General features: G+C 40.4%; 5 protein-coding genes across 5 annotated transcripts; 3 read left to right on the top strand and 2 right to left on the bottom strand.

The window, feature by feature from the left end:
• Positions 1-39: 39 nt before the first annotated feature.
• Positions 40-858, bottom strand: LOC106130514 (cytochrome b-c1 complex subunit Rieske, mitochondrial-like). Its single transcript, XM_013329363.2, has one exon. It carries the CDS (start codon positions 856-858, stop codon positions 40-42), a length of 819 nt encoding a protein of 272 aa, XP_013184817.2.
• A 1,909-nt stretch (positions 859-2,767) lies between these two features.
• Positions 2,768-8,299, top strand: LOC106130550 (uncharacterized). Its single transcript, XM_013329404.2, has 5 exons — positions 2,768-2,785; positions 6,231-6,491; positions 6,855-7,004; positions 7,314-7,445; positions 7,879-8,299. Exons 2-5 carry the CDS (start codon positions 6,240-6,242, stop codon positions 7,960-7,962), a joined length of 618 nt encoding a protein of 205 aa, XP_013184858.2. The 5' UTR covers positions 2,768-2,785; positions 6,231-6,239; the 3' UTR covers positions 7,963-8,299.
• LOC106130515 (uncharacterized) lies at positions 5,257-5,757 on the bottom strand. The gene has a single exon (XM_013329364.2). The coding sequence runs from the start codon at positions 5,755-5,757 to the stop codon at positions 5,257-5,259; it is 501 nt and encodes a 166-aa protein (XP_013184818.2).
• Positions 8,300-9,948: 1,649 nt separating the features above from the next.
• Positions 9,949-16,326, top strand: LOC106130516 (uncharacterized). The gene is made up of 8 exons (XM_013329366.2): positions 9,949-10,034; positions 10,508-10,760; positions 10,857-10,964; positions 14,154-14,635; positions 14,716-14,818; positions 14,919-15,014; positions 15,487-15,642; positions 16,146-16,326. Exons 1-8 carry the CDS (start codon positions 9,949-9,951, stop codon positions 16,203-16,205), a joined length of 1,344 nt encoding a protein of 447 aa, XP_013184820.2. The 3' UTR covers positions 16,206-16,326.
• Positions 16,327-17,417: 1,091 nt separating this feature from the next.
• Positions 17,418-18,613, top strand: LOC106130533 (uncharacterized). Its single transcript, XM_013329387.2, has one exon. The coding sequence runs from the start codon at positions 17,547-17,549 to the stop codon at positions 18,525-18,527; it is 981 nt and encodes a 326-aa protein (XP_013184841.2). The 5' UTR covers positions 17,418-17,546; the 3' UTR covers positions 18,528-18,613.
• The last annotated feature ends 1,723 nt before the right edge of the window (positions 18,614-20,336 follow it).

Raw genomic sequence — 20,336 nt, 5'->3', positions numbered from 1 at the left:
TTACTACTATTTTTATGCAAAATCAATAAAAATTGTATACTACCCTACTAAAACTAGAGTATCACTCATAAATTTATAAGGTGGAACTTCCAAATTGAGCGGCGCCGGCCCCTTGCGCGCCCTCCCGATGTTGTCGTAGTGGCTGCCGTGGCACGGGCAGTAGAAGCCGCCCGGCCAGTCCCCGGAGTTGGGGATGGGCACGCAGCCCAGGTGTGTGCAGATGCCGATCACGATCAGCCACTCGGGCTTCTGCGCACGCTGATCCGGCGTCTGCGGGTCTCGCAGCGCCGACATCGGAGTGTCGGCTTCCGAATCTATTTCGGCTTGCGTTCGGTTCTTCACGAACAGGGGCTTGCCTCTCCACTTGAAGGAGGCGGTGCCGCCCGGCTGCACCTTGGACAGGTCCACCTCAATGGAGGCCAATGCCAGTACATCTGCCGCCGCCGACATATAGGACACGAAGTGAGTTAACACCGTCTTGGTAGCATATGTCGCGCCCAATAGCCCGAAGAAGCTGACCACGTAAGAGTACCCGGGCTTGCCGTCGCCCGAGCCCCAACTCGTTCTCCTCACGTCGACGTAATCGTCCTTCCTGTAGTCATCGAAGTTAGGAAAGTTCAGATCGCGGTGCAGCCGCGGGCAGTCTTTTTGGAACCGAACCTGAGTCCACGTCGCCAGCCCAAAACTCGCCCACGAGGTCCCGGGACACTTCGCTTGCGGGCCTTTATTTGCTCGAGTCCTGCAAGGTCTGCGTCTGCGACTCACCTCCACGTCCACCACACCCATCGCTCTCTCCTTGCAACACGTCAGTGCGCCTCGGCCGTAGCGCGTTACCAAGCTGCTGTTTAAAACATTCATCTTTGCGTTCGCTATTTAAACCGATAATCGTATAAATATTGATTCTACTACATATTTACTAAATAAATTTTGTAATGCGATTTGTCGTCTGATTGACTTTAGACATGTCACTTATCAAATTAAAAACTTTTCATTTCGTATTAAGAATCTATGCAAGTACCTACCTACCTATACTTATGAGATATTAGCAATCTATGGTCAAAAAGTTTTTAACATACTCGTACCTTTTGTGGCCTCGGCCTCTGTGGCGCAGCGGAAGTACGCTTGTCTGTGACACCGGAGGTCCCGGGTTCGAATCCCAGCCATTGTATGATGAAAAACGAACTTTTTCTGATTGCCCTGGATCATGATTGTTTATCTATATAAGAATTCATTATAAAATATAGTATCGTTGAGTTAATATCTCGTAACACAAGTCTCGAACTTACTTTGACGCTAACTCAATTTGTGTAATTTGTCCCGTATATATTTATTATTTATGTTTCACCTCATAGATTTCACGGGTCTATACACCCCGGATTTTTGAGAGCCTTGAGTGGGGATATAAATCAAACACGTAGAGGCCCTTTGGAGAAGTTGATGTTATGTTTTTCTCCTGCCAAAACCCGTTCCCGGGCATATCAATAGACGATATGTCCATAAACAGGTCTTGGCAGGAGGTGGAGTTATTACAAAATAAGGAAAGGAATGATGGGTTATGGAGTTGACGTTTGGATTGATTTAAAATGGGCTATTGCTGAACAAGTTCGGACACCTGCCATAATCATAAATACGTGACTATTATGTGGCAGGTGGTGACTCGCCACTCACTAAATGGGCCCCTCAGATCAGTCACCATGATTAGCAACAAAGGGGCAACATCGGCGTGGGTGGCTAAGGATGTGGAGAGGTGAGACTGTGGGGCGTGAAATTTTACACTTCCATCCTTCGAGCGTTTAGCTCTCGCGACTCCACTCTGACCGGCCGATTAAGGCAAGGCAGAGGAAGGGGTTGTGTCCCTCATCGGTTTCCACTCCGACCTTGGCGAAGGACGATCGGAGGCGAGGAACAGGGGCCTCTGGCCCTGGGAGCACTCAGGTCCGTGGGGTCGCTACTTCCCAACAGCTCGCCACAAGCTGCCCTGTGGAGACTGATTGCTCTGGGAAGGTGACCCAGGGGGCGATGGGGTCGTCACGTCCCGACGTATTATTGTTTATTTTAGGTAATCGGCTTTATGTCATACGCAGGTATTATCAACAGTGATCAGGTGAGCGCGCAGGAATCTTCATTTTTACATCTATGGGTAATATTTATTAGAGACTACGTGTGTCTGAGAGAATGTATTACTTGTATCTAACATGATCGGAGCTAATTAAGATGCGCTTATTGTGTGCGCGCCAACAATGCTGGCGGGCAATAGGTCGCGCGCGCTCCCACAGGCGCCAGTTCACGGCCGGCGGAGGCTTCCCATGGAGCCTTACCGACTTTGTTGACGTCTAGTAGCCATGAGTACTAGGCTCGATCGAACGGTGAGGCGCCCCAATAAAAAGTTGTAATGGAAAGAGGCAAAGGTTCTCCCTATCGTACTTAAAATTTAATTAAATTCCATCCAACTTCTTCTTCTTCTAATAATCAGAAAAAGGCATGAACACAATATTGAACGAATTCATTGATTAAAAGTTATATTATATTTAATTGCGGTTTTGTACAATGTAAATAATAATAATTGTCATTTTTGTTGGATTTTTGTATTTTTATTGAACCTTTACAAGTTGTGCGACATTGGTTGTTTATATAAGCACATGCTCACATACGACCACGTTTGAAGTGCCAAGGCTCGCCTGACGTAACTCGTGAAAGTGGCCGGGTGGTGGGGTAGGCAGCGACACCGATGCGCGCGCGCACGCCACCACCAACAAACACCAGCGCGACGCCGCCACATTCGCAGGTGAGTGCTATCCTGATGTTTATTGATTGATCGCATTGTTATCAGTTATAGTACGAGAACTCTTTTACAATAGGTAGTACCTAGTAGTTTTGTAACTTACTCGTGAAATTAATTAAACGCCTATGGAAGCGCCTTTATTAATAATATTTTGGTAAATATAATATATGCAAAATGTATACACAACAAGTATACTATAAGTATAAATATTAAGCAAAATATTCATAAATAAAATATTTGTTCGTTTGTAGCAGTTGTTCGCACGGATGTAGTTTTTGTGACTTTTCTTTAGTACACAAGCGAAATTTTTTTTGTTTATTTACCTTTGTTTTCGTAACACATTCAAATTATTGATTGGTATTAAAATAATAAACAAGTACCTACATACATCTTATGGTCTATGAGATACAATGTCTTTTTCTTTTCTTAGGGCTCCTAGGTACTTGTAAACTATCACAAGGAAGTATTTGAGCACTCTACAGTCTCGTCATAGGCATCTGTCCCTCCGTATGCGACTTGATGATCTTAAATATATACTAATATTATAAAGCTGAAGAGTTTGTTGGTTTGAACGCGCTAATCTCAGGAACTGGTTCAAACTGAAAAATTATTTTTTATGTTGAACAGACCTATAATCGAGGAAGGCTTTAGACTATATAACATCACGCTGAAACTATTAGGAGCGAAGAAATAATGGAAAATGTGAAAAGAAACGGGAAAATCATTCATTCATCTAAATAACTATTTCACGCGGACGGTGTCGCGGGCACAGTTAGTCTCTTATATATCTATACAAATATTATAAAGCTGAAGAGTTTGTTTGTTTGAACGCGCTAATCTCAGGAACTACTGGTTCGAATTAAAAAAATATTTTTGCGTTGAATAGAGTATTTATTGAGGAAGTCTTAAGGCTATATAACATCACGCTGCAACTATTAGGAGCGAAGAAATAATAGAAAATGTAAAAAAACGGGGTAAATCTTGAGGGCTTCAATGATGCCCAAAATAACTATTCCACGCGGACGAAGTCGCGGGCACAGCTAGTATTTAATATACGAGACATATTAGACTGATTAAGTTAGCCTCGAAGTAAGTTCGAGACTTGTGTTACGAGTTTATAATAAATATTTATATAGATAAATACTCAAGATCCAGAACAATCAGAGAAAGTTCGTTTCTCATCATACCCTGCCCGGGATTCGAACCTGGGACCTCAGGTTTCAAGAACTAGCGCACTACCGCTGCGCCACAGAGGCCGTCAATCAAAAATATTAGGTACCTGACCTATTGACACATCTACGTAGACATCGGTACATATTTCCACCAGAAAAATAAAGACCTAAGCAAAAGTTGTGTCTTTACTACTACGTGCCGTAGTTAAACTATTACTAATTATATATTTATCAGTCATAATTTTACTAATAAGCGTTTTAACTAATGAGTTTAGACATTGAAATGCTTACTTCAATGACACCTTTAGGTAATGCGACTGTCAACCTTCACTGTCCCCGACACATCTAAAACCGGTCAAGTGCGAGTCAGAGTTTGATAGCAGTAATAATATTCACATTTACATAATCATGCTAAATTTCAGTGGATGAGAGTGGTTAAGGTTCAGGAAATATCTGTATTCAGTGCATACATCACTCAAGATTGAGATGTATTTATTCGATTACAAAATCCACTGCGGCTATGAACGTTTGGGGCAGAGAAACCACCTCTTCAGAAATAAACCAACACCATAAGGTGGTCACGTCGTCTGCTCCTGACCTACCTACCTACCATTGCAATAACTCTTCTTCTTCTAAGTAACGTAACATTGTCTTTTCGTTATAATGCTAACCAGCTAACGATGAGAGAAACGAAAACATTCAGGACCAGAGGGCAGCAAATATGTGTTGATGTGTACAGCTAGAGTTGTATCCCTTATTACAACCGCCTAGCGGGCCGCTACGACTTCACCCGCGGACGCCGTGGTACTGCGCGTGCGCACATAGCCTCTTACACCCGCAGATAAACGTACTTTTTTAACGGTGAAAGAATTTTCACGATATCTTGAGTATTTCTGAAGATTATCCCATACGAAAACAATCAAAGTATCAAATTTTACCTCTCTTTTTGTCTTAATATAAATTTGTAACTAAATAAAAAAAATTCTCACTGAAATATATTTTTAAACCTAAATTTATGATTTTTTTCTATCGAGTTAAAATATTGATATCATGTTTTAAGATAAGTATTTTACTAACATATGTCCCCTAGAAAGATTTATTTTTTGACAAGAATCAATGCAGTGAATCATCTACACGAGGCATTATAAAAATCCCAATTAGCTAATGTAGTCGTCCTAACATATACAATTGGGCTAGGCGTTTGTATAAATAGACAATAAATATATTTTTAGACCTTTCAAATCATATCATAATAATACCAACTACTTAATAGATTAGAAATAGAACAGTATACTTTCAACGTCATTTTACCATGGTCTGCTGCAAATTCCAACAAACCGTGCTGCAATACAGCCACATGTCCACGAACAGAGTCAGTATCAAGTACATACATATAACAGAATATATCATCATTCTCTTGATGACACACAAAGAGGGGAGGAAGAAGCAGGAGACGGGGCAGGCGATGGCGATGAGGAGCAGCAACACGCACATGAAGAGCAGGATGCGCGCGCCCAGCCCCACGTTGGTCTCCCGCTTGAACGTGACGCCGAGCAGCAGCAGCGCGTTGGCGAGCAGCAGCAGCAGGCTCGACAGCCCCGTCGGCAGCAGCACCACCTTCTTCACGTCCTCGTCTATCACGTAGCTCGGGAAATACGACATGACGAGGTGCTCCGCTATGCCGTAGATGATGATCCCCGCCAACATGAGCGCGCCGAGGGAGAAGCCGAACAGGGAGATGAGAAAGCAACCGTACTTCAGCGGCAGAAACCCTAGGAATTTCTTCACCGGTGGCATGTCCATATCTATTTTAATGTTTAATAATTTTTTCAAGATTAATGGAAAGAAAATATATTTTTAATGGTTAATGTGATTAAGACATTTCACTTTGAAATACGTAACATTTAGTCTCTACAGCAGATTTGGTGTGGTAAATTTTCTTTATCAACTATTTATTTTCTACCATACAATATCTAAAATTTAAGTCATAACCACGCCATAAGTAATATGACAATAGCATTGACAGTAGGTATATATTTCACCTGGACAAGGCGAATGCAATTGCACCAGACAGAAAGCTTGGATACAAAGAATTTGCGCGTTGTATTTATTGCAGGTTGTATCTAAAATGAAATGATCTATTAGTGCGGAACTCTTCATGCCCGAGTACGACTCGTACTTGGCCGGTTTTTCCATGACACCATTTTGTACTTGATCTTGTTCTTCTGCAGCTGATTCGTAACAGCTCCTGCTCAACTGTTTATTTTGTGTTCCAGAACAAAGTAATGAGCACGATGATTTCCTTGATGATGTTCCTGTGCGCGTGTGCGTGCGCCCGAGCAGCGCCGGCGGACGATCCTATTCGCGTGGATCTGCCGGTCTACGATCAGCCGCAGTCGGGCTCGGATGTCTACTTGGCGCGCCCGCTGCTGCCCGAAAACTACGACTACCCCAAAAAGGACAACTCCATCGTTGGCAACCTCCTCTCTCATAAGCTGAATGGTGCTTCTACTATCCTGAGTAGTTCTAATGTTAAGGTAAAACCAAATGTATATTGTTATAACACCAGCTTTAGTCAATGACCCAACTTACTAAGACCTTGAAATTAATTTGGATTATTTAAGTAGATATTATTATAATTTTACATTTGTAATTCATGAGAGAGTTGATTTTTACCTAAACTTACACGTAAAATATAAGCGACAGGTACGGATTAATTGAAACCCATGTATAAAAGAGTAAGCGGTGTTTTGGTTGAAATAACGTCGCTTTTTTAGTCCGGATAATTCACAAGGTAAAGCACGATCAAGACAAAAAAAATCATACAGAAGTAGGTAATTTCTCTTTGGAACTACGTCTTTGGAATTTCTAAATAAAGTTATTCGTGCCTTCGTTTCCAGAGCGGATCCTTGAACATCCAGGGCAGCGAGGGCTGGTTCGCGCCGCCGGTGACCTCGCTGGAGGGCGCGCTGCTGGAGACCGAGGGGGTCGGCAGCAAGGCGCTCTCCGTCAAGGACAACCTGCACAGCATCGTAGCCGGCATATTGCAGGTAACACCCAACTGGGCCAGGGCACGTCTACACTGCACGACACTATTTTAGACATAGATAGCAAAAGGGGTTAGTAACCCGCCCATGGCTTTACTAACTTTTTTTGCTGATCTCGCATTTAGTGACAGAAAAGGGATATGAGAGTCAAGAGAGTATAATATTCGAGAAAAGAAACTCAAGAGCAGCCCACTCTTTCCATGATTTCGTCGAGCCACGGGTGATGGTGGGATGATGATCTTTCTTCTTCCGTGACTACGTTATTTGGGGTTAACCTTTCTTTTTGTACGAATACCCTATTTTAATTGACAGCCAAAGCCGATAGTAGACACGATAAAGGAGGAGGAGAAGTACGGCAACAGCGGCGACAGGTTCTACAGCGCGGGCCGCGCGCTCGTCGGCGGCGCCGAGGGCGTCTCCAACTTTGTCAACTCCATCATTGAAGTAAGGCAGTCATTGTGAATACTTACATAAGGTGTCAAAATTTACCTCAATCGATAAAAATAAAATGATTAATTTTCAATGAGTGGGATCAGAACTACCAAAATTCTTAAAAGTCCTTCAAGCTGCTAAGCCTTGAAAGTATGACTTTTATATAAACCGTAACCCCTTATAGTTTATGGAGAATAATTTTCCAGGAAGTCTTCTGACATATGTTTGAAGGTAGACATACCTATAACTCTAAGCATAGGTACCAAACATCAGAAGCGATCCAGCAGTTTAGGCATGAAAGCATAACAAACTTACAAATTTTCGAATTTCTTATACACGATTACTTCATAATATCATTGTACTCGTATGTGTTCTCTGAGGTCTGAACTTAGAAATATACAGTCAGGTATAGAACTATACTCAACTAGAAATATGACATGGCCAGGTCCCCGGCTCCATCCTGAGGAAGATAACCAAGGCGGCGTCGGAGAAGCTGAACAACCTGGGCGGAAGACTCATTGGTTTATAGAATCACTAATACGTAATTTACATACTTACATTGTTTTTATTTTGACATAAGACAAAAGTAGAAAAAATATTGTGGAAGTCATCTGTATGGTTGTGAATGAAAAAGTAAAGTTGAATTTGTACATAATAATATAAATATAATCTAATCTACGCAAATACGCCACAATAAAGTTACATTTATTGTTGTTACACCTGCTTGAGGCGTAAAAGTAAATGCTCCCGGACAGGTGATGCCTACTTGTCAGAGACTTCTCTACCTGACGCATAGAAATGAGAAATCTGACTGTAATACACCTACGGCGCTGTCGCTTACACAGGTATGATATGTCATCCAGCTACACACACTATACACTACCTATTAAATATATAGGTACTACCATTGACGTACTATAAACTATAGTTGATCGAAGGGTACTATTTATATTTTTATGATGACGGGCAATAGATATTGGTCGTGCGTGGTCCACCTGTAAAGTCTAATGAGTCTTGTATTATAGGTATTGACTTTTGTATGTAATAATATAACTAAGAATATTTTTAATAAAAAAAATTATTTGAAATAGTTATTTTAATTCAGTCTATTTCTTTAGCAACCCTTTCTGTCTACCGGTCAAAGTTGACACTAGATGTCGCTGTCTTCTATACTCGATATTATAAGTGTACCTACAGATGGCTAATTTCGATATATAGTAGCTTTTTACTACATCCATAGAAAGGAGATGGAGTGGTGTAAAATTATTTAGAATAACTTTAAACATTTACTGATACGACCAGTGTCACACGGGCTCAATCAGGCTCAGGCCAGACTTCGTACAGAAACAATACAAACATATATACCTAAAATCGCGCCTCTTTCCCGAAGGGGTAGGCAGAAACTACATCTTTCCACTTGCCACGATCTCTGCATACTTCCTTCGCTTCATCCACATTCATAACTCTCTTCATGCGAGCTTACCAGGACGTCCTTAATTTGATCAAGATACGTTCGTCTAGGCCTTCCCACTCCGACCTTTCCCTCCACACTCTCTTTGTAGGTATATCTGCTTAGTCAACCTGCTTTCATTCATCCTCTCCACATGACCAAACCATCTTAACATACCCTTTTCTATTCCTGTAACTACATCTTTCACATCACAACATTCCTTTATCACGCTGTTCCTTATCCGGTCACTCAATTTCACACCCATCATACTCCTTAACGCTCTCATTTCCACTGCATTTATTCTGTTTTCTTGCTTCTTTTGCCATACCCAACTTTCACTCAAATATATCAATGTCGGGACCATTATCTATACTAATATTATAATCTATACTAATATTATAAAGCTGAAAGAGTTTGTATGTTTGAACGCGCTCAGGAACTACTGGTTCGAATTGAAAAATTATTTTTGTGTTGAATAGACCATTTATCGAGGAAGGCTTTAGGCTATATAACACACGCTGCAACTACGAGGAGGTTAGAAATAATGGAGAATGTGAAAAGAATCGGGGAAAATTATTCATCCTTTAGAGCTTTAATGATGCCCAAAATAACTATTCCACGCGGACGAAGTCTCGGGCACAGGTAGTAAACAATATTTGTATAAACTATAGTAGTAGGTTTTATTATAGTAGTTTTAACATGTACCTTTAAAACCAGTTATCCAGCTAATTATTCAAATAAGAATAATAGCCTTATTCTTGATAGTTTGCCTATTCATTACGTAAATTATATCAATAATGGTCGAGAAAAAATTGCTTGCTGCGAGCTACCAGGTGTCTGAGACAGCCACAGCTATATCGTGTAGTATATATAATCAATGTCAACTATAAAAATAAATAACATGCACCTATATACATAATTTTGTATAATAAATAATATGAAATAGGTATACTTATAATTAGGTAAGTATATTAAAGTTTATTATATCCGACTGGGCTGTGCTACGGATCTACCGGCCACAGAGTAACATAATTTGATGTTAGAGATTTAGAAAACTCATGTAAAATGCGCTATTACAGTAAGGTCGAGTGGTTGTACGTCGGCATTAACTTACGCTGGAGCATCCGCAATGATGGCGGACCCGACGCGAGGTGCGCGGGCGCGGCTGCGGGGAAAGCGAGCATTCAAATATCGTTTATTACTCACTTTGCTGTGGCCATCATTTGCTATAATCATGCAGGAAATTACTTTTGATCTTTTGATGTAGGTACGCTTAGATAATTAACTGTATACTTTCTTGCATTCGCTGTTTTACTTTTAAGGGAACCAAATGCTATCCTATTTAAAAAAATTGAGCAGCCTTGAGTACGTATTTCTTTACATTATTATTTATTATTAAAATAAAAGTGTACACTGATTGAAACATAAATGCATAAATAAAAATATATTACCAATACATTGCATTCTGTCTATACGTATGCGTTATGATGTGTCCGTGATGCTACAATTAAGTTCTGTATAACAAAGCCAGGACCTCTTACTGCATTCACACATGTTCTTCTTTTTCGTTCTGCTCATATAAGTTATATTTTTTGCTTCTTTCAATAAACTGACAACATTCCAGTGGCATCGAGCGCTCCCAGGATATAAAATACATGCGATACTTGCGGTTCTTCCTGGTGCTGGTCGGGGGCTGGCCCGGGAAGCCGCTGGGCGACTGGCGGCGCTCGGGGCGCTGGTACCAGTGGCTCAACGTCGCTCTGAGTGTGCTCACCCTGGTGTTGGGCCTCCTCTACGTGAGAAACAACATCTCTAAACTCTCCTACTTCGAAATGGGGAAAACGTACATCACGGTGGTGATGAACTGCGTTTGCCTCGTAAGTTGCATGGAAGGCAAAACTGCCGATTTAAAGCGTTCTATTGCGTTTAAGCAGATTGATCTCTATCATCTATATTTTGTTTATGCATTTCAGAGCAGATTTTGTACTTTTATGACGGATAGGTATGAGAAATCAATGGTGTATTTCGTTAAGGACATCCATTTATTTAATCACAGGAATGATTCAGAATATGCAATGAAGGTATGTATTTAGTTGTAAGTGAATTAATAAAATCATATACTGTTATTGTTTATGGGCGGAAATTATAAGTAGGTACCTAAGTAGGTATGATAATGTCAGCACTGATTAACTCACCTTAACGAGGTCTGGTTGGGATGGGGGACACTCAAATGAAGTTGACTGCTTTATTCAAGCATCAGTTACGTAGCTACTTTAATACTAGTGTCCGACCGAAGGTCTATTTATGGCCGAAGCCGAAGCCGATTAATCGGCTATCGCCACAATCTTCGGCCGAAGCCGAAGGTTTATATTCTCTCAGCACTCAGTAATTAATTTTGTTCAATATTGTCTACAAGCTACAATTAATATTAAAATTATTTCAAAACCTCAATATTGAAGGTTTATATATTGACTGTCTCATATAGAGGGTGACTTTTAATTCAACTGCATAAATTTAACTGTTAAGTGTACTCATCTAAAGGATATTTAAAACCGTTAAAAGAAAAATATCAGTTCATGTTTCAGAAAGTACGAAGAAAAATAAAAGTATCAAAATCCACGATCCTAAATAATTCATATCACCCCGGTCGACGGAAAAGCGAAGGGTAAGGTAGGGTTCAGAGGTCAACGACACAATTCATTCAGCTGAGCGATCTCGATAACTCTGTACTTAGTTGATCTTGATACTAGAAAAATAATTTATTTTTCAGACATTTATTTACATGTTTAGTTTTAATTTCTTTTTGTAGTATTTGGTCTTTAATAAAGCGTGTGACGTAGTTTTTGAGGGTTTTTTAAATGTGAAAATGATGACGTTTAATGTAAATAAAAATAGGCTCAAAATGCTCAGAAGCATGGGTATACTACTCTGTCAAGAAAATAGCAGGAAAAGATCAATAATACACAAACTGTTTGTTATTCATCCAAATTTATTTTATCACCTTCAAAATATGCTCCTTTAGAAACGATACACTTACGCCAACGAATAATCCAATCATCAAAACATTTTTTAAACGCTGTTTCCGGAATTGAGGTCAGTTCTCGCCGCGAATTCTCTTTTATGTCTTCTACCGATTGAAAACGGGTGCCACGAAGTGGTAATTTGAGTTTAGGAAAAAGAAAAAAGTCGGCTGGAGCCATATCTGGTGAATATGGTGGTTGCTCGATGGTATTTGTTGAGTGTTTGGTTAAAAATTCGTTCACAATGATGGCCTTGTGCGAAGGTTCATTATCATGGTGCAAAATCCAAGAATTTTCTTTCCACAAATCTGGCCTTTTTCGTCGGATTTGCTCTCTTAAACGCCGCATAACACTCAAATAATATTCCTTATTTACCGTTTGACCTTCCGGCAAGAATTCCGAGTGCACAACACCGCGATAGTCAAAGAAAACATTCAACATGACTTTGACTTTTGAACGACTTTGGCGTGGTTTTTTCGGTTTCGGTTTAGTTGGAAGGCGCCACTCCGAAGCTTGTTGACATGTTTGCATGTCAAACTCGTAAACCCACGTCTCGTCACCAGTAACAATGCGTTTCATGAATGTTGGGTCGGAATTGACTCGTTCTAGCATGTCCTCAGCGACTCTCATGCGATTGAGTTTTTGAAAAAAATTCAGGTCTTTTGGGACTAGCCGAGCGGCAACATGTTTCATACCCAAATTATTAGTTAAAATGGTACGGATCGACTCGTGAGATACAGAAAGTTCGGTGGCTATCTCTCTCAAAGTTGAATGAGGATTTTCAGTCACTATTTCCTTCACTTTTGCGATGTTAACTTCAGTTGCAGACGTTGATGGCCTACCAGAGCGAGGCAAATCTTCCATCACATCTCGACCGCTTTTGAACGCTTTGTACCACTCATAAGCACGAGTTTTTGATGAAGTCGATTCACCGTAAGCCTTCTGTAACATTTTCAGTGACTCCGAACACGATATACCATTGGCAATGCAAAATTTAAGACAAACTCTTTGTTCGATGTTTTTATCCATTATGAAATTAGCAATACACACTAGATATGATATAACTAAAAATAGCACTGTATTTAATGTAAACAACAGATGCAACTCAAACTCCGCGCCAAAATGGAAAACAGTTGTGCCAATCTAACAACAACAAAAAAAAACAAAAATTTGAATTTGGAACCATAAATAAATAATCCATTCCCGATACTTTTCTGACTGAATGTAGTCTATGTTTAAAAGGATGCAGTTGTTTTAAATGTCATCCTGTAGAAGTTGATGATATATCGTAGAGATGGTTGGTTTAGAGATAAATAAAAGTTTGTGATTTACCTACTGGTAAAAAATAATAATTTGATTTCTTACAAAAACACTCGTTTAAATACACGTACGGACTTGATGTGATGCATGCAATCAGCAATGTGATATTTTGACAGTGACTCCCCACCGCCTCATGACTTTCGTAACAGTTCGTTCAATCTCGACGGTCGCTCGGATCTTCGGCGAAACCTTCGGCTTCGGTCGGGTTCTGGGCCGAAGCCGTATGTTTCACCAAAGGTGGCTTTTTTGGCCGAAGGTGGCCGAAGCCGAAGCCGAAGCTTCGGTCGGACACTATTTATTACCTATTCTTATCTATGCAGTTAGCCACTGAGTAACTACTGGCTTGCACAATGGTTTATACATGAGTTTATACTTATATGTTCTACAAGCATTCGTGTTTTTTAATATAGACAATGTGCATTCGCCCATGATTTAGATTTAAGAGATCTATCAGTTTATATATCAGTGTAGTTTGTTCCGCCGCTTCTTCTACACATGCGCTTTGGAAGCAGTAGTAGTTATAATAAGATTTAAGTTATGTGACGTCAATAAGTGATACCTTGTATCCAATTTTGAAAATAAATCTATTCTATTCTATGATACTTATGTATGTGATATAGGCATGAATAAAGGCCAATGTGGTAATTAATGAAGCGTACTTAGTCTTAGTACTTACAGTAGAAAGTAAAGAGATGCATGAAAAGGAACATGCTGTGCCAGCCTCAAGTAAAGAAAAGGTAACGACGAAGGAAGAATAATAGTAAATGTTCTGGTACATCAATCATTTGTATTTTTTGCTGATGTAAAAAATTAACTAGGGTAGGGAGGGAATGAGATTGTGACTACCCTTTAGCATCGCACAAATAATGACTGAGCTTATCTTGATTCCTTACATAGAGATCACCTAGGTGAGTCGCAATGGTGTTCCAGATGCACATGTTCGTTCACAAGCTGTGTCACTGCTTCACGCTGTACACCATCGGGCTGGTGTCCACGGTGGCCGAGGTGTACGACATCGTGCCCGTCGTCAACAACGCCGGCAGCGGCGCCTTCCGCCGCCACCCGCCCGCCGACATCACCTACGAGTCCGTCGTCTACTACGCGCTGCCCTTCGACTACGAGCACGACGCGGCCGGCTTCTACGTTGTCTTCATCTACAACTTGTACATTTCCTACATCTGCTCTGTTTTATTCCTCATTTTCGACTTGTTAGTAGCTCTGATGGTTTTCCACTTGTGGGGACATCTGAAAATTCTCACCTACAGCCTGGACAATTTCCCGCGGCCCGGGGAAGTGTTCGAGGGCCAGGCTTCAGTCGGCCGCCTGGCGGGGCTCCGCTACACCGACCGAGAGACCGAGGAGGTGACGAGGAGGCTCAAGGATATCATTATTTATCACGAGAAAATCCTCAAGTGAGTTATCTTTAGCATACCTGTACAGTAGATTAATTCAACTCATTCGTTAACGTAAACTTGTTTATTTATTTTGTCAGGTACAGTGAGAATATTTCAAACACAGTGGGTCTGTCAGTCGCCGTGTACTATATGTTTCATCAGATCACGACATGCCTGCTGCTCTTGGAGTGCTCTCAACTGGTACATAATGTTTATATTTTTTTACAAACAACGAGTACATTCAGCAGGTATTGTAAAATAACGAAAACCATAAATTATATTATATTATTATTTGTTCAAGGATACCAAGGCTCTTGTTCGCTTCGGTCCTTTGTGCATCTGTCTCATCAACCTCCTGGCGCAGGTGTCTGTTATATTCGAGCTGCTCGGGTCTAGGGTGAGTGTGCTCCGACGGCCTCCTGTCGAGCTCTCGACCGCAGTCCAGTGTTGATGGATCAATATGAATGTTTAATATTGTATGACAATGCAGTCATTGTGCATATTGTAAGGCTGTCCACTCTTTAAATGTAAGTATGAATGATTTTAATTACCTAAAACACAATACGATATAGGTAATCTTTGAAGTTCAATATGACGTCGCCTGGCCATTGTATTGGTCAGATCGTGATATGAAAATTGGTCTATATTTCCATTTTCCCAAATCAACACCGGTCAGACCGTTAATTGACGCTAGGGTGTACATCTGAAAACAGATTTTTTGATATCTACCCATGAAAACTTTTCCACATTAATAAATTACTTTGATAACATGCAATGGCATACATGATACCTAATCATAGCATGTTGCCAGTTGCACCTTAAACTTGTGTTCAGCTAAATGACATAAGTATATGTGTGTGAATGCGCAGACAGAGCCGCTGATGCGAGCCGCGTACAACGTGCCGTGGGAGGTGATGGAACCGGGCAGCCGGCGCCTCGTGCTGATGCTGCTGCGCCAGACGCAGACGCCGCTGGGGCTCAAGGCCGTGGGCATGGTGGAGGTCGGCGTGCAGACCATGGCTACGGTGAGCTTCTATACTTACCATTTCTATCATAACTAGATAAAAAATAACTACGGATCAGACCAGTCCCTTAAACCGAGCCTAACTTTACGTATATGTATGTTAATCACACAAACTAGTCCTAGAAAACGTTTGAGACTTATATCTTGGAATACTTATTCGAAGGAATAACGTTGATCTTACAAGAACTAGTAAAGATACAAAGAAATAAATAAATAGATTTTTTTTTTCCAAATAGTAACCGACTTTACGATACGGCTTTCTATCTAATCTCTCGAACATAAACAAATAGATGCCTGAATCAATGTTGATAATACGGATATTATCGCTTTTCCAATTCATAAAGACTATTTAAAATTTGATAAGGTCTTATGCTTATTAATTAGAAGGTTAATATGTATTACTTTTTTTCAAAAAAAAATGATGTGATGAGTTTATAAAAGTTTAAATAAGTTTATTAAAATGTTATTATGTGCTTGTTTGACGTAAATTTTTGTTGTTTACAGATTCTGAAAACTTCTTTGTCGTACTTTATGATGTTGAGAACGATGGCAACAAACAAATGAAGATTTTCTCCCATCATTTGGTTCACAATCTCCACACAGCACGATTATAGAAATTGAAATTAACACAAGGCACACGCTACATTTTATTTTATCTTTTATGCAATTACATTTTTTTATGTCACGTGCAATAAAAAACTGTTAAAGAAGTGTTTTCTTTATTATCATTATCATCGACATCATCAAATATTATTCCTTGCTTGAATTCAAATTAGGATAGAGGGACAAAGAAATTTCACAAAAATAATATAGTGTAACAAGTGACGTTGTTTGTGAGGTAGGTATAAATATTATCATTAAATACCGTCTTATCTAATGTGTTGTATGTCAATATCGTTAAAGATTTGTTTTAGGGTTCCGTTCGCTACGGTATGGAGAATTTGCCGTCTCTCCCACTAGCACCATTGGGACAAAATTGTCCCACTTGACCGCGCGGCTAGCATAGTTTTTCGCGTGACAAAACGTCGACGCGCGTGCCATATCCACAGCTAAAAAAGAACAATTTGAAAAAGATAAAGATTTACAGCAGATAAAAAGTATGTCTATGCCATTGAACGGATAGTGATAAAGGGCCTTGTGAATGGAACGTGCGTGCCAGTATGAAAAATGTCAGAAACCTCTGTTTTCACAAATAGAATATATTGAATGATTTAAATGTTTCCATTTCACAATACCTGAATAACGTTTCAATCTTCGTAAATTTGAACGTACGGAACAAAATATTCTTCACATAAAACCTTCAACTATATTTCTAACCAGCTGCGATCCAGAGATTCAAGCGACAGAATCGTACGGAACTCTTGATAGATAATGAATATAATCACTTACATAACAATTATTGCATGTAGTGATGTCGAAGCGGGTAAAACCCAATACGAAATATGTTGGGTATATTACCGGCATAAGTACTGCGTTTCAATTAACTATCATTTTTTCCTGAATAGCGTTAGGTGCGTCGAGTAGGTAATTGACACAGTAATTGACAGATAGTTACTCACACCCAGACAATGCCGCAGGTTGACATACATATCTCTGCGGGGAAGACGTAAACGACGGGAAAAAATTATATTGTGTTTAAAGATATTAACAAATAATTTAATACCAAAAATCTAGAAACTATTATTATTTTTCTTATTTTAACGTAATCAGGATTAGGTATAGTACCCAGTAAAATATGTTTTTATTACAATCTACACCACATCACTACGTGTAGGTATTTATTCAGTCAACTAGGAGGCGAACGAATCGTTTGGCTTGCCATTGGACAATCCATTTTGCCTACACGGTGTTCAACTACTGTTTTAAAGTCGTCTGTTTGGCACAAGGTCTGCACCTAACACCGTCATGGCCGCCGTGGACGGAATAGACAACGAAATTAAATCGTCGGCGTTGGAACTGATCGGCAACACGCCGCTCGTCGCGCTCGACCGCATCTGGGCCGGTCCGGGCCGCATCTTGGCCAAATGTGAATTCATGAGCCCGGGCGCGTCCATCAAGGACCGCTCCTCGCTGCACATGCTGCAGCGGGCGCGCGCCGCCGGCCTGCTGCGGCCCGGCCAGCGCGTCGTCGAGAAGAGCTCCGGCAACCAGGGCTGCGGGCTGGCCGTCGTGTGCGCCGTGCTGCGCCACCCGCTCACCGTCGCCATGTCCAAGGGCAACAGCGTGCAGCGAGCCATCCACATGGAGGCCCTGGGCGCCGCCTGCGTGCGCGTGCCGCAGGTGGAGGGCACGTACGGCAGCGTCACGCACGCCGACGTTCAGGGCCTCGAGGAAGCTTGTTTGAAAATTGTTGACGAAACGAAAGCGTATTTCGTAAACCAGTTTAGTAATGTGGGGAATTCTGAAGCTCACTACAGGACTACCGGTCCCGAGATCTGGAGACAGACCGGGCAACATGTCGACGTGTTCCTCACGACGGTCGGAACGGCCGGTACCTTTGCTGGAACTTCTAAATATTTAAAGGAAAAAAATCCAAATTTATTATCATTCGTCGTGGAGCCAGCCGGTTCGGAACCGATCAAAGGCGATCCGATCACAAAACCTCTGCATCTACTTCAGGGTTCCGGTTACGGATTGATTCCGGATTTGTTTAATTACGAGCACATGGACGGGACCGTGAGCGTGACGGACGAAGAAGCAGTAGAATACATGAACGCCGTGGGGCGCCAGGAGGGCCTGTTCGTGGGGTTCACGAGCGGCGCCAACGTGGCGGCGGCCGTGAAGCTGCTGCGGAGCGGCCGCGTGCCGCGCGGCGCCTGGCTCGTCACCACGCTCAACGACTCCGGCCTCAAGTACACGCCGGTGCCGCGCGAATTGACTCTCTGACCGGTACTTCCATTTCCAGAATAACAATTAATACAGGGTTATGACTAATAATTAAACAGACTAATAATTAAACATTAAACAGATTACTTAATTGGTATTTCATAATATCCCCTCCATAGTCCATTATAAGTGAAAACTGTGCTTCAGAGGAATACGTGAATATATTTTAATCTGTTTTATTAAAATAACTAATGTTCCTGCGACTCTGCTCATGTGTATATTGAGCATGACAATAAGGATATAATATGTACAATCTTCTCAATGAATATCCTAAACGTAAATACGGTATGCATACTGATAAGTACTTATTTATCATTAATGTTTATTGAATTTACTTTATCTCTATATTTAAGAATGATCTAATATTATTAACAGTGATTTATCACTTTAAAATTCTTTTCAACTGGGTTTAACAATCATCATACATACATATAATCACGTCTATATCCCTTGCGGGGTAGACAGAGCCAACAGTCTTGTAAAGACTGATAGGCCTCATTCAGCTATTTGGCTTTAAGATAGAATTGAGATTCAAATAGTGACAGGTTGCAAGCCCATCGCCTAAAAAAGAATCATGATGATGAGAATATTATGAGATTTAATCCAATCAGGCCACATATAACTTTAAGAAAGTTAGTTGTGAAAACCTCCGGCGATGGGCGCATGGTTGCGAAAGTCTTTTCTAGTAAGATAGTTATACTAAAAAACTACGCGTTTTATTGCTAATCAAACTAAAAAATAGAAAATAAATAATAGTTAAAAAAAAAAACTAAAAAACTACGCATTTATTGCTTATTAAACTAAAAAATAGAAAATAAAAATTAATGACAAAGGAATTATAAAACAGTAGTAGCAAGTCGAACAATCAGTTATAGTCAATTACCTCCTATTAAAATTATAACAAAATTAAATTTATAAACAAAACAATTTAAATTTGAGTAAAAAGCGTGGGGTGCATTTTACTTCATTTTCATAACTCTCTTGTCATAAATATATGCTAATAGAATGATTTTAATATTTACTACATCAGGCACCCCACGCTTTTGACTCAGATTTAAGCTAATAAAAGCGTAGTAAAAATTACTTTAAACTAAGTTTACCATGGCTCTGTCGCCACGGTTGGGGATCAATTAACACAATCTACCATTACTGCTAACTATTCTTATTTACTCGGAACTTTCTTTGACCTCATATTAAATACAATGCACGAAACCATATCGCGTTCTAATATTGAACAGAGCCATCTATGTAACCACACATTAAGAAAAAGAATTAAACTTAAAATAATAAGCTGGTATAGAATTATGAACACACTCTTAAGACATAACCCTTTTTCTGTAACAGAAAACCCTTCACCGTTAAAAAAAAAAAGATGAAATTAAGAAACAACGATAAATACGCTCAAATAATAAATTATCCTCACAGCATAGAGAGATGGCGCTGTATTAAAATAACACGCGTCATCATTTATCACAGAAAATTTTATAAATGACAAGTTTTTACCCGGGCGGGTGGGGTTAGGTTATGGGTTAGGTTATGGGTTAGGTTATGGGTTAGGTTATGGGTTAGGTTATGGGTTAGGTTATGGGTTAGGTTATGGGTTAGGTTATGGGTTAGGTTATGGGTTAGGTTATGGGTTAGGTTATGGGTTAGGTTATGGGTTAGGTTATGGGTTAGGTTATGGGTTAGGTTATGGGTTAGGTTATGGGTTAGGTTATGGGTTAGGTTATGGGTTAGGTTATGGGTTAGGTTATGGGTTAGGTTATGGGTTAGGTTATGGGTTAGGTTATGGGTTAGGTTATGGGTTAG

The sequence above is a fragment of the Amyelois transitella genome, chromosome Z (genome assembly GCF_032362555.1).
Source record: "Amyelois transitella isolate CPQ chromosome Z, ilAmyTran1.1, whole genome shotgun sequence".
Taxonomy (NCBI): domain Eukaryota; kingdom Metazoa; phylum Arthropoda; class Insecta; order Lepidoptera; family Pyralidae; genus Amyelois; species Amyelois transitella.
This window is presented reverse-complemented; position numbering and strand designations above follow the sequence as displayed.

Excerpts from the sequence above, each read along its gene's own strand:
- LOC106130514 (XM_013329363.2), bottom strand. The coding sequence starts at position 858 with ATGAATGTTTTAAACAGCAGCTTGGTAACGCGCTACGGCCGAGGCGCA.
- LOC106130515 (XM_013329364.2), bottom strand. The coding sequence starts at position 5,757 with ATGGACATGCCACCGGTGAAGAAATTCCTAGGGTTTCTGCCGCTGAAG.
- LOC106130550 (XM_013329404.2), top strand. The coding sequence starts at position 6,240 with ATGAGCACGATGATTTCCTTGATGATGTTCCTGTGCGCGTGTGCGTGC. Across the intron at positions 6,492-6,854 it reads TGAGTAGTTCTAATGTTAAG|AGCGGATCCTTGAACATCCA; the intron begins GTAAAACCAAAT and ends CTTCGTTTCCAG. Across the intron at positions 7,005-7,313 it reads TCGTAGCCGGCATATTGCAG|CCAAAGCCGATAGTAGACAC; the intron begins GTAACACCCAAC and ends TTTAATTGACAG.
- LOC106130516 (XM_013329366.2), top strand. The coding sequence starts at position 9,949 with ATGCGCTATTACAGTAAGGTCGAGTGGTTGTACGTCGGCATTAACTTA. Across the intron at positions 10,965-14,153 it reads ATTCAGAATATGCAATGAAG|ATGCACATGTTCGTTCACAA; the intron begins GTATGTATTTAG and ends ATGGTGTTCCAG. Across the intron at positions 14,636-14,715 it reads TATCACGAGAAAATCCTCAA|GTACAGTGAGAATATTTCAA; the intron begins GTGAGTTATCTT and ends TTATTTTGTCAG.
- LOC106130533 (XM_013329387.2), top strand. The coding sequence starts at position 17,547 with ATGGCCGCCGTGGACGGAATAGACAACGAAATTAAATCGTCGGCGTTG.